The following is a 12,365-nucleotide window of genomic DNA, read 5'->3' as shown; positions in this document are numbered from 1 at the left end:
AAAATTTTGTCAAAATTTAATTTGTATAGAAAATTGTGTCAAAATTTTATTTCTATAGAAAATTTTGTCAACATTTTACTTCTATAGAAACTTTGGTCAAAATTTTATTTCTATAGAACATTTTGTTAAAAACTTATTTTTATACAAAATTTTGTCAAAATTTTATTTATATAGAAAATTTTGTCCAAATTTTATTTCTATAGAAAATTTTTTTAACATTTGATTTCAATAGAATATTTGGTCAAAATATTATTTCTATAGAATATTTTGTCAAAATTTTATTTGTAAGAAAATGTTGTCAAAATTTTACTTCTATTGAAAATTTTGTCAATTTTGTTTATTTCTATAGAAAATTTTGACAAAATTTTATTTCTATAGAAAATTTTGTCAAAATGTTATTTCTATAGAAAATTTTGTCGAAATTTTATTTCTATAGAACATCTTTTAAAAATTTTATTTCTATAGAAAACTTTGTCAAAATTTTATTTCTATAGAAAATTTTTTCAACTTTTTATTTCTATATAAAATGTTGTCAAAATTTTATTGCTATAGAAAATTTTGTCAAAATTTTATTTCTATATAACATTTTGTCAAAATTTTATTTCTATATAAAATTTTGTCAAAATTTTATTTCTGTAGAAAATTTTGTCAACATTTTATTTTATTTATTTCATATTTATACTTATAAGTAAATTATAATCATAAATGAAGATAGAGCTATGACATCGAAGGTCTTAAGCTTTAGCGTATGTGTATAAAAGTTTATTGTAGTATTTAATACAATTTTGTGGTTCTTGACGTTTGTCAAAATTTAATTTGTATAGAAAATTTGTTAGAATTTTATTTCTATAGGAAATTTTGTTAAAATTTTAATTCTATAGGAAATTTTGTCAAAATTTTACTTCTATAGAAAATTTTGTCAAATTTTATTTTTATAGAAAATTTTGTCAAAATTTTATTTCTATAAAAAATTTTGTCAACATTTTACTTCTATAGAAACTTTGGTCAAAATTTTATTTCCAAAAAAATTTTTTGTCAAAATTTTATTTCTGTAGGAAATTTTGTCAAAATTTTATTTCTATACAAAATTTTGTCAAAATTATATTTCTATAGGAAATTTTGTCAAAATGTTACTTCTATAGAAAATTTTGTTAAAATTTTATTTCTATGAGAAATTTTGTCAAAATTTTATTTCTATAGGAAATTTTGTAAAATTTTACTTCTATAGAAAATTTTGTCAAAATTTTATTTTTATAAAAATTTTGTCAAAGTTTTATTTCTATAGAAAATGTTGTGAACATTTATTTTTATAGAAGCTTTCACAAAATGTAAATACTATAGAAAATTTTCTCAAAATTATATTTCTATAGAAAACTTTCTCAAAATTTTATTGCTCTAAGAAATTTTGTCAAAATTTTATGTCTCTAAGAAATTTTGTCAAAATTTTATTTCTAAAGAAAATTTTGTCAAAATTTTATTTCTTTAGAAAATTTTGTCAAAATTTTAGCTCTATAGAAAATTTTCATAAAATTTTATTTCTATAAAATTTTGTCAAAATTATATTTTTATAGAAAATCTCGACTATTTCAAAAATGCAAAAGTCTGAAGTCAACTTTTTTTATAAGTAGAAAAAAAGCTAAAAGTCGAAAAACGTATTTTTGTTGCAATTTGAAAATTTTAAAAAATTCGACAAATCGATTTTTTAAAACTTAAATATCGACATTTGTACAATTTTAGCATGTCGGAAAAATATACATATACCGTCTCGAATAGTCGCAAATCGAGCAAAAGTCAAAAAATAGAATTTTTCATTTTTGTTGCAATTTGAAAATTTTAAAAAATTCGACAAATCGATTTTTTAAAACTTAAATATCGACATTTGTAAAATTTTAGCATGTCGAAAAAATATAAATATACCGTCTTTTCAAAACTCGAATAGTCGCAAATCGAGCTATGAAAAGTCAAGAAATAGAATTTTGGAATTGTTGGAATTTTTCTCATAACACTCCCGATTTTTCAAACCGCGAATAATCAATTATAATACATTTTTACAAACTTCGAAAAATTCGAAAAATTCACTTTTCAAAAGTCGAATGACTATTCGAAAATCAACTTTTGTAAATTTTTAACTTTTGGAAATTCTCGAAAAGTCGATTTATTGATTCTCATCGCAATGCCTACTCCGTACAAAATATTGCCGGAAGATTATCGCAACATAAATCTTTATAATCATATTCTTCGTCGAGATTTTGACTTCGATAAATGTCCATGTACACTTTAAATGTCTTCACAAAAAATACCAATTGACATAGAAACAGAGTAGAATCAGGTCTTTTTTTTCTACCCGTTCGACGTCCGTTTGGAAGTCTTTAGCCTTTTAATCCGTCAGTTCGTCTATACATCTGGAACACACAAATTAAATAACTTTCTTTAGACTGAGTTTTTCTTAAGGTTACAGCATAAACGTGAAATTTTTTCTGAGTGTAATGTAGTTTTTGGTGAAAATCTACTCTATAGTAAATGATGAATTTGAGGAAGTTAAAGCAATCACGTTTTCATAAAAAAAATATATATTTTAAAAATTGTTATCAAGCGTAAACAGTGACCGCCTAAAAGTATGCAAAGAAAATGTTCTAAAGTAGTGAAACTGGCTAACACACGTCATCTGTCAAGGAGTTATTTTCAACGAAATTGTGTTAACATTTTAGTTTCTTTATTCATATCTACTTTCGATAAAAGTGTTTTCAAAATTTTATTGAAAATCTTGATATAAATGCCTTCAATTCGTATTTATGCATTTTAAAATAACGGACCAGTATGAATGTCCCTTTTTGTTATTTAGGGTGCAATTTTTTATTGCTAATGCAAATTTTGTACCATTTGACCATCGTTTCTTTCTGAGTGTAATGTCGTTGAGTTTTGTTTGTTAAAATCTACTAAATGATGAATTGAAGTTGAAACCATCACGTTTTCGTAAATCAGTAAGGGTCACGTAACTTCATTGTTAGATAAATATCAAACCATAAAAAAAGAACATAACTTTCCTCATTCCACTATTAACAAACAAAGTATGGAAAAATAAGACATAGCTAAAAAACCCAACATGCGAAAATAATCCATCAGTGAATGGACTTATAGACCCCCTTCCGACCACCCACAAAATTAAACTAAAACAACCCAATTCCTAATATTTAGTAAACCCTACCCCAGAGGACAATTTCAGAAGAAGAAAAATAAAAAAAATGGCTACATAGTCTTACCGTTGAACCCATTTAAATGATGGCATTGGATTGCCATCAGCTACACATTCAAATGCTGCCGGTGTAAACAAAGGAGCTGTGGTTAAACGATCTGGTCCTGCGGACAATATTTTAGGAGGATCTGAAACGAAAAACATTGATTGAGGTTACTCGAATAAAACTTTTTGTGAGATTATTTTCCATTCGCTAAAAGCTTACATTTAACATCTAGCTGAACGGATAACTGTTCGGATGTTCCCACAGAATTTTGTGCCTGACAGGTATATAAGCCGGCATCACGTCGTCCAACGGGTCGCAATTGTAAAGTTTCCTGGAATTATGAAAAAACGAAAAAGGAGGAGAATGATAATTGAACTCATACAGCTAGAATGCATATCGATGGCCATGTAATAAAGATATAACCATTATATGCAATATTAAATTTAAATTTACTTTATTGACTATGACAAGGGTAACATAATGAGGTAAGTTCTAACAGTTTGGGAAAATAAAGGAAGTGGGAGTTACTATATTGCGAAGATGGGTATTTAAACTGAATATATATACAGATAATCGCATTATCACGGTTGTGCAAAAATAATCTACAAAAATTTTAAGAAACAATTTTCTCAAAATTTTATTTCTATAGAAGATTTTGTCAAAATTTTATTTCTAAAGAAAATTTTGTTAAAATTTTATTTCTATAGAAAATTTTGTTAAAGTTTTATTTCTATAGAAAATTTTGTTAAAATTTTATTTCTATAGAAAATTTTGTCTAAATTTTAATTCTATAGAAAAGTTTTGCAAAATTTTATTTCTATAGAGAATTTGCTCAAAATTTTATTTCTATAGAAAATTTTCTCAATATTTTATGTCTATAGAAAATTTTGTAAAAATTTTATTTCTATAGAAAATTTTGTCGAAATTTTATTTCTATAGAAAATTTTGTCGAAATTTTATTTCTATAGAAATTTTGTCAAAATTTTATTTCTATAGAAAATTTTGTCAAAATTTTATTTTTTCAGAAAATTTTGTCAAAATTTTATTTCTATAGGCAATTTTGTCAAAATTTTATTTCCATAGACAATTTTGTCAAAAATTTTATTTCTTTAGGAAATTTTAACAAATCTCGCTAAAGACTATGGAAATGTGTAGTGACCAACACTGAAGCATTTTCTTTTCAGGAACTTAATGATGTCAATTCCCTTAATCTTTCTGTCCAATAAGCTCGAATAAATATTGTAATAATTTCTAGTTTAAATGATTTGGACATTGAACCAGCCTGCATTAATATCAGGCCAATGTAAAAAAAAAATTATTTCTGTAGAAATTTTTGGTCAACATTTTATTTCTATTGGAAATTTTGTCAAAATTTTGTCTTATAGAAAATTTTGTCAAAATTTTGTTTTATGGAACATTTTGTCATTATTTTGTTTCTATAGAAAATTTTCTCAAAATTTTATTTCTATAGAACAATTTGTCAAAATTTTATTTCTAAAGCAAATTTTATCAAAATTTTATATCTATGGAAAATTTTGATTATTATTTTGTCAAAATTTTATTTCTATAGAAAATTTTGTCAAAATTTTCTGAAAAAATAAAATTTTACAAAATTCTTTAGAAAATTTTGTCGAAATTTTATTTCTATAGAAAATCTTTTAAAAATTTTATTTCTATAGAAAATATTTTCAAAATTTTATTTCTATAGAAAACTTTGTCAAAATTTTATTTCTATAGAAAATTTTGTCAACATTTTATTGCTATAGAAAATGTTCTCAAAATTTTATTTCTATAGAAAATCTTTTCAAAATTTTATTTCTATAGAAAACTTTGTCAAAATTTTATTTCTATAGAAAAGTTTGTGAACATTTTATTGCTATAGAAAATTTTACCAAATTTTTTTGTATAGAAAATTTTCTAAAAATTGTACTTCTGTAGAAGATTTTGTCAAAATTTTATTTCTATAGAAAATGTTGTTAGTTTTTTATTTCTATAGCAAATTTTATTAAAATGTTATTTCTATAGAGAATTTTCTCAAAATTTTATTTCTATAGAAAATTTTTCAAGATTTTATTTCTATAGAAAATTTTCTCAAAATTTTATGTCTATAGAAAATTTTGTCAAAATTTTATTTCTATAGAAAGTTTTGTCGAAATTTTATTTCTATAGAAATTTTGTCAACATTTTATTTCTATAGAAAATTTTGTCAAATTTTATTTTTTCAGAAAATTTTGTCAAAATTTTATTTCTATAGGCAATTTTGTCAAAATTTTATTTCAAAATTTTATTTCTTTACGAAATTTTGTCAAAATTTTATTTCTATAGAAAATGTTGTTAGTTTTTTATTTCTATAGCAAATTTTATTAAAATGTTATTTCTATAGAGAATTTTCTCAAAATTTTATTTCTAATGAAAATTTTGTCAATGTTGTTTATTTCTATAGAAGATTTTGTCAAAATTTTATTTCTATAGAAAATTTTTCAAGATGTTATTTCTATAGAAAATTTTCTCAAAATTTTATGTCTATAGAAAATTTTGTCAAAATTTTATTTCTATAGAAAGTTTTGTCGAAATTTTATTTCTATAGAAATTTTGTCAAAATTTTATTTCTATAGAAATTTTTGTCAAAATTTTATTTTTTCAGAAAATTTTGTCAAAATTTTATTTCTATTGACAATTTTGTCAAAATTTTATTTCAAAATTTTATTTCTTTAGGAAATTTTAACAAAATTTTATTTCTATTGAAAATTTTGTCAAAATTTTGTTTTATAGAAAATTTTGTCAAAATTTTGTCAATATTTTGTTTCTATAGAAAATTTTCTCAAAATTTTATTTCTATAGAAAAATTTGTCAAAATTTTATTTCTAAAGCAAATTTTATCAAAATTTTATATCTATAGAAAATGTTGATTATTATTTTGTCAAAATTTTCTGAAAAAATAAAATTTTACAAAATTCTATAGAAATATTTGTCGAAATTTTATTTCTATAGAAAATCTTTTAAAAATGTTATTTCTATAGAAAACCTTTTAAGAATTTTATTTCTATAGAAAACTTTGTCAAAATTTTATTTCTATAGAAAATTTTGTCAACATTTTATTTCTATAGAAAAATTTGCCAACATTTTTTTGTATAGAAAATTTTCTCAAAATTTTATTTCTATAGAAAATCTTTTCAAAATTTTATTTCTATAAAAAACTTTGTCAAAATTTTATTTCTATAGAAAATTTTGTCAACATTTTATTTCTATAGAAAATTTGCCAATTTTTTTTTTTTGTATAGAAAATTTTCTTAAAATTGTATTTCTATAGAAGACTTTTTCAACATTTTATTTTTATAAAAAATTTTGTCAAAATTTTATTTCTATAGAAAATTTTGTCAAAATTTTATTTCTATAGAAAAGTTTTGCAAAATTTTATTTCTATAAAGAATTTGCTCAAAATTTAATTCCTATAGAAACATTTCTCACAATTTTATGTCTATAGAAAATTTTCTCAAAATTTTATTTCTATAGAAATTTTGTCAAAATTTTATTTCTATAGAAAATTTTGTCAAAATATTATTTATATCAAAAATTTGCTCAAAATTTTATTTCTTCAGAAAATTTTGTCAAAATTTTTATTCTATAGACAATATTGTCAAAATTTTATTTCTTTAGGAAATTTTAGCAAAATTTTATTTCTAGAGAAATTTTTGTCAAAAGTTTATTTCTATAGAAAATTTTGTCAAAAGTTTATTTCTATAGAAAATTTTGTCAAAATTTTGTTTTATAGAAAATTTTGTCAAAATATTGTTTTATTGAAAATTTTGTCAATATTTTGTTTCTATAGAAAAAACTTGTAGAAAACTTTGTCAAAATTTTATTTCTATAGCAAATTTTATCAAAATTTTATATCTATAGAAAATTTTGTCAACATTTTTTTCTGTAAAAAATGTTGTTAAAATTTTATTTTTATAGAAAATTTTGTTTATTTCTATAACAAATTTTATCAAAATTTTATTTCTATAGAAAATTTTGTGAAAATTTTATTTCTATAGAAAATTTTGTCAAAATTTTATTTCTATAGAAAATTTTGTCAAAATTTTATTTCTATAGAAAATTTTGTCTAAACTTTATTTCTATAGAAAATTTTGTCAAAATTTTATTTCTATAGAAAATTTTGTCAAAATTTTATTTCTACAGAAAATTTTTCAAAATTTTATTTCTATAGAAAATTTTGTCAAAATTTTATTTCTATAGAAAATTTTGTCAACATTTTATTTCTATAGAAAATTTTGTCAAAATTTTATTTCTATAGAAAATTTTGTCAAAATTTTATTTCTACAGAAAATTTTGTCAACATTTTATTTCTATAGAAAATTTTGTCAACATTTTATTTCTATAGCAAATTTTGTCAAAATTTAATTTATTTAGAAAATTTTGTCAAAATTTTATATCTATAGAAAATTTTGTCAAAATTTTATTTCTATAACAAATTTTATCAAAATTTTATTTCTATAGAAAATTTTGTGAAAATTTTATTTCTATAGAAAATTTTGTCAAAATTTTATTTCTATAGAAAATTTTGTCAAAATTTTATTTCTATAGAAAATGTTAACAAAATTTTTTTCTATTGAAAATTTTCTGAAAAAATTTTATTTCTATAGAAAATTTTGTCAAAATTTTATTTCGATAAAAAAATTTTCGCAAAATTTTATTTGTATAGAAAATTTTGTAAAAAATTTATTTTTATAAAGAAAATTGAAGTAACTCAATTCCCAACTCACCCTACTTAATCACAAACGTGCTGGTAAATTTTCTTGGCACTTTTACAAATTCATCTAACTTGTTTGTTTTTACTTCGTAAATTTTTTCTCGGGACAATAAAGCCATGGATGGATATGAACGAATGCAATGAAAAAGTAGAAGAAGAATAGTTGGCTTACCTGTAGACTGGCAATTTCAGAACGTCCTGCACGACGCCACACAATGCTAGCCGGTGGATTGGCATCGGCAACACAGCGTAATATCAATGCATCTTTATCCTCCTCCAGGTCGATTTCCGGTGAGCCAATTAGACGTATTGTTGGTGCGTCTATAAAGTATGGGAGCCAAGAGATAAAAACCAACAACAACGATAAGTATTAAATTTACAAAAAAAAAAAACAATAGATAAAATAAAAAAATTGAGAAATGTTTTTGTCGCTTAAGGATAAAATTCATTCTCCTACACATACTCTCATACATCTTTACACTCTCTTACAAGACCAAGCAACAACAGCCACAACATATTGAGGGAAAATTGCAGTTAATTTAATTGATTTAACAAGCAGACCTGCTCGTTGAGCCAACAAAACCGAAAAGAACTGCCAGTTAGCTTAGCTATCAGGCCGTTAGTCAGACTGTCCGCCCAGCATACAGACAGCCAACCAGCCAGTCAGTGAGGCTGCCTTCAAAGCCATGATGTCGGAGAACAGCGGTGTTGATCCCCGACTCTGGCTCCATTTGTTGGCATCAAAATTGGCATTAGCAGCTGTATAAAGGATTTACACTTTTGACTTGTTGCCAAAAATTGTACGTTTTGGCTCAATATCCAGCGAAATACACTAACCCACACACAGATACGCATACGCTGGTCCAGCATGCCCTTTACTTTTGTCCATCAATTTTACGGGCAAAAGGTAAAAGACAGATGGATGAAACTAAATGTACACTGTTTTTTTGTTTTGTTTTTGTTTCCAGAGCAATGAAATGTTTTCCGTGTTCAATTTAATTCAAATGGAAGAATTTTTCTATATAAATTACATAGTAAGCCGAATGGCGCCTCTAAACCCTTTGGTGGGTGAACTCATGTTAGAGAGATAGAGAGGAAAGAGAGCGGGGCAGCATTGCAAAAAAATAACAGGATGTCTAGTTTGCGCCTTTAAGGAAATTTAATTTGTTTTGACGCTAGCTGGGTGTTGTAAATGGAATTTCTAATTGAATTGTTTATCCCTTTTAGCAAGAGACAGGAACAGACCGAACTGAGTTTCCTTGAAAGATTATTTCCGATGGTTGGACAAATTTTTGAGAGAATTGCAGCGTAGGCATTTCCTTGGAAGTAATTAAGACATTGTTAGTAGCTTCAGGCCATATTAAGGATAGTTATAGGAGATGGTTTATTGCTACAGTTAAAACCTGATGGAGGAAGATGGTAATAATTTTATTTGAAATACTAAAAACTACATTAAATTGTTTTTTTTTTTTCTTAAGTTAAAGAATGTAAATTAAATTAAGATTAAAAAAATCTAAGCCTAATAAAGAAGATGGGTCCTCGTAATTTTTTCTAAGCTAGCTTTCTCTCAGCCATGAATTATGTATTTTGTTACATTTTTATATGAAATTACTACCACATTAAACCACATAAAACCACAAATAAAATCTAAATTAAAAAATTTTTATTTAAATTTAGTGAAAGTTTGATTGATCCCACCACAGTCTATTAATTTTCTTCTAAAATAGTTTTCATTCTCCCAGAAATTTCTCTCTTTTGCAATAATTTTATAACATTAAAATAATATAAAAACAAGTGAGTAAAGTAGAAAGTCGGCGGGGCCGACTATATCATACCCTAAACCACCCGTACTGAATTAGTAAACATAACCATTTGTGTGGTGTTATTGGTATAGATTTGGAGTATAAACCGCATTTTCACATTTATGAACATTAAGGGGTACATGTTCTTGGGAGTTGTATGAGAATCTGAAGAGAAATGTCTGATATTAGGAGATATAGAATTGCAGCGTAGGCATTTCCTTGGAAGTAATTAAGACATTGTTAGTAGCTTCAGGTTATATTAAGGATAGTTATCGGAGATGGTTTATTGCTACAGTTAAAACCTGATGGAGGAAGATGGTAATACTTTTATTTGAAATACTAAAAACTACATTAATTTGTTTTTTTTTTCTTAAGTTCTGAGCCTACAAAGTTAGTATGCCACTAATATTGAGTCCATTATTAAAAAAGAGTAAATCGCTAAATTAGTGAAACTTGGGAAATATATTTATGTAAGAGCTACATGTAAGTCTAATACTTCAATATTAGAAATTTAAGTAACATTATTTAATAAACAAGTATATACGGCCGTAAGTTCGGCCAGTCCGAATCTTATGTACCCTCCACCGTGGATTGCGTAGAAACTTCTACGAAAGACTGTCATCCACAATCGAATTACTTGGGTTGTGGTATCTTAAAACTTCTTAACATATATCCATACGTGGTATATATTAGACAAAAAATGTATGTATAGGTATGTCTACAAATAATTACGAATCGACATGAAAATTGAAATATAGGGGTCGCTTATATGGGGGCTATATAGAATTATGAACTTGATATGGACCAATTTTTGTGTGATTGGGGATCGATTTATCTGAGGGCTATATATAACTATAGACCGATATGGACCTAGTTAGGCATGGTTGTTAACGGCCATATGTTATACTAGCACAATGTACCGAATTTCAACTCGGATGAAATTTGCCCCTCCAAGAAGCACCAAAACCAAATCTCGGGATCGGTTTATATGGGGGCTATATATGATTATGGACTGATATGGACCACTTTTGGCATGGTTGTTAAATATCATATACTACCAACACGTACCAAATTTCAACCAGATCGGATATAGAATTATGAACTTGATATGGACCAATTTTTGTGTGATTGGGGATCGATTTATCTGAGGGCTATATATAACTATAGACCGATATGGACCTAGTTAGGCATGGTTGTTAACGGCCATATGTTATACTAGCACAATGTACCGAATTTCAACTCGGATGAAATTTGCCCCTCCAAGAAGCACCAAAACCAAATCTCGGGATCGGTTTATATGGGGGCTATATATGATTATGGACTGATATGGACCACTTTTGGCATGGTTGTTAAATATCATATACTACCAACACGTACCAAATTTCAACCAGATCGGATAAATTTTGCTTGTACAAAAGGCACAGGAGGTCAAATCTGGGGATCGGTTTATATGGGTGCTATATATAATTATGGACTGATATGAACCAATTCCTGCATGGTTGGTGGACACCATATACTAAAATCACGTACAAAATTTCAACCGTATCGGATGAATTTTGCTCTTCCAAGGGGCTCCGGAGGTCAAATCTGGGGATCGGTTTATATGGGGCCTATATATAATTATTGACCGATTTCGACCAATTTTTGCATGGGTATTTGAGGCCATATATTAACACCACGTACCAAATATCAACTGAATCAGATGACTTTTAGTCTTCCAAGAGGCTGCGGAGGTCAAATCTGGTGATCAGTTTATATGGGGGCTATATATAATTATGGACCGATGTGGACCAATTTTTGCATGTTCAATAGAGACCATATACTAACACCATAAATTTTCAGCCGGATCGGATGAAATTTGCTTCTCTTAGAGGCTCCGGAAGCCAAATCGGGGGATCGGTTTATATGGAGGCTATATATAATTATGAACCGATGTGGACCAATTTTTGCATGGTTGTTAGATACCATATACCAACACCATGTACCAAATTTCAGCCGGATCGGATGAAATTTGCTTCTCTTAGAGGCTCTGCAAGCCAAATCTGGTGATCGGTTTATATGGGGGCTATATATAATTATGGACCGATGTGGGCCAATTTTTGCATGTTCATTAGAGACCATATACTAACACCATATACCAAATTTCAGCCGGATCGGATGAAATTTGCTTCTCGTAGAGGCTCCGGAAGCCAAATCGGGGGATCGGTTTATATGGGGGCTATATATAATTATGGACCGATGTGGGCCAATTTTTGCATGTTCATTAGAGACCATATACTAACACCAAGTACCAAATTTCAGCCGGATCGAATGAAATTTGCTTCTCTTAGAGGCTCTGCAAGCCAAATCGGGGGATCGGTTTATATGGGGGCTATATGTAATTATGGACCGATGTGGACCAATTTTTGTATGGTTGTTAGAGACCATATACTTACACCAAGTACCAAATTTCAGCCGGATCGGATGAAATTTGCTTCTCTTAGAGGCTCCGGAAGCCAAATCGGGGGATCGGTTTATATGGAGGCTATATATAATTATGGACCGATATGGACCAATTTTTGTATGGTTGTT

At 26.4% G+C, this 12,365-nt stretch overlaps 1 protein-coding gene across 1 annotated transcript in view; it reads right to left on the bottom strand.

Moving 5' to 3' along the window:
* LOC142222260 (uncharacterized) overlaps positions 1-12,365 on the bottom strand; it is a 287,823-nt gene that overhangs the window by 206,712 nt on the left and 68,746 nt on the right. Inside the window, exons 6-8 of the mRNA XM_075292293.1 lie at positions 8,165-8,313; positions 3,459-3,570; positions 3,261-3,381 (exon numbers count right to left, since the gene is read on the bottom strand). Of these exons, the coding sequence (XP_075148408.1) occupies positions 3,261-3,381; positions 3,459-3,570; positions 8,165-8,313 (382 nt within the window). The remainder of the gene's footprint in view (positions 1-3,260; positions 3,382-3,458; positions 3,571-8,164; positions 8,314-12,365) is intronic.

Source organism: Haematobia irritans, chromosome 1 (assembly GCF_050003625.1).
Source record: "Haematobia irritans isolate KBUSLIRL chromosome 1, ASM5000362v1, whole genome shotgun sequence".
In the NCBI taxonomy this organism is placed as follows: domain Eukaryota; kingdom Metazoa; phylum Arthropoda; class Insecta; order Diptera; family Muscidae; genus Haematobia; species Haematobia irritans.
Note: the sequence above shows the minus strand (reverse complement) of the source record. Positions and strands in the feature narration are given on the sequence as shown.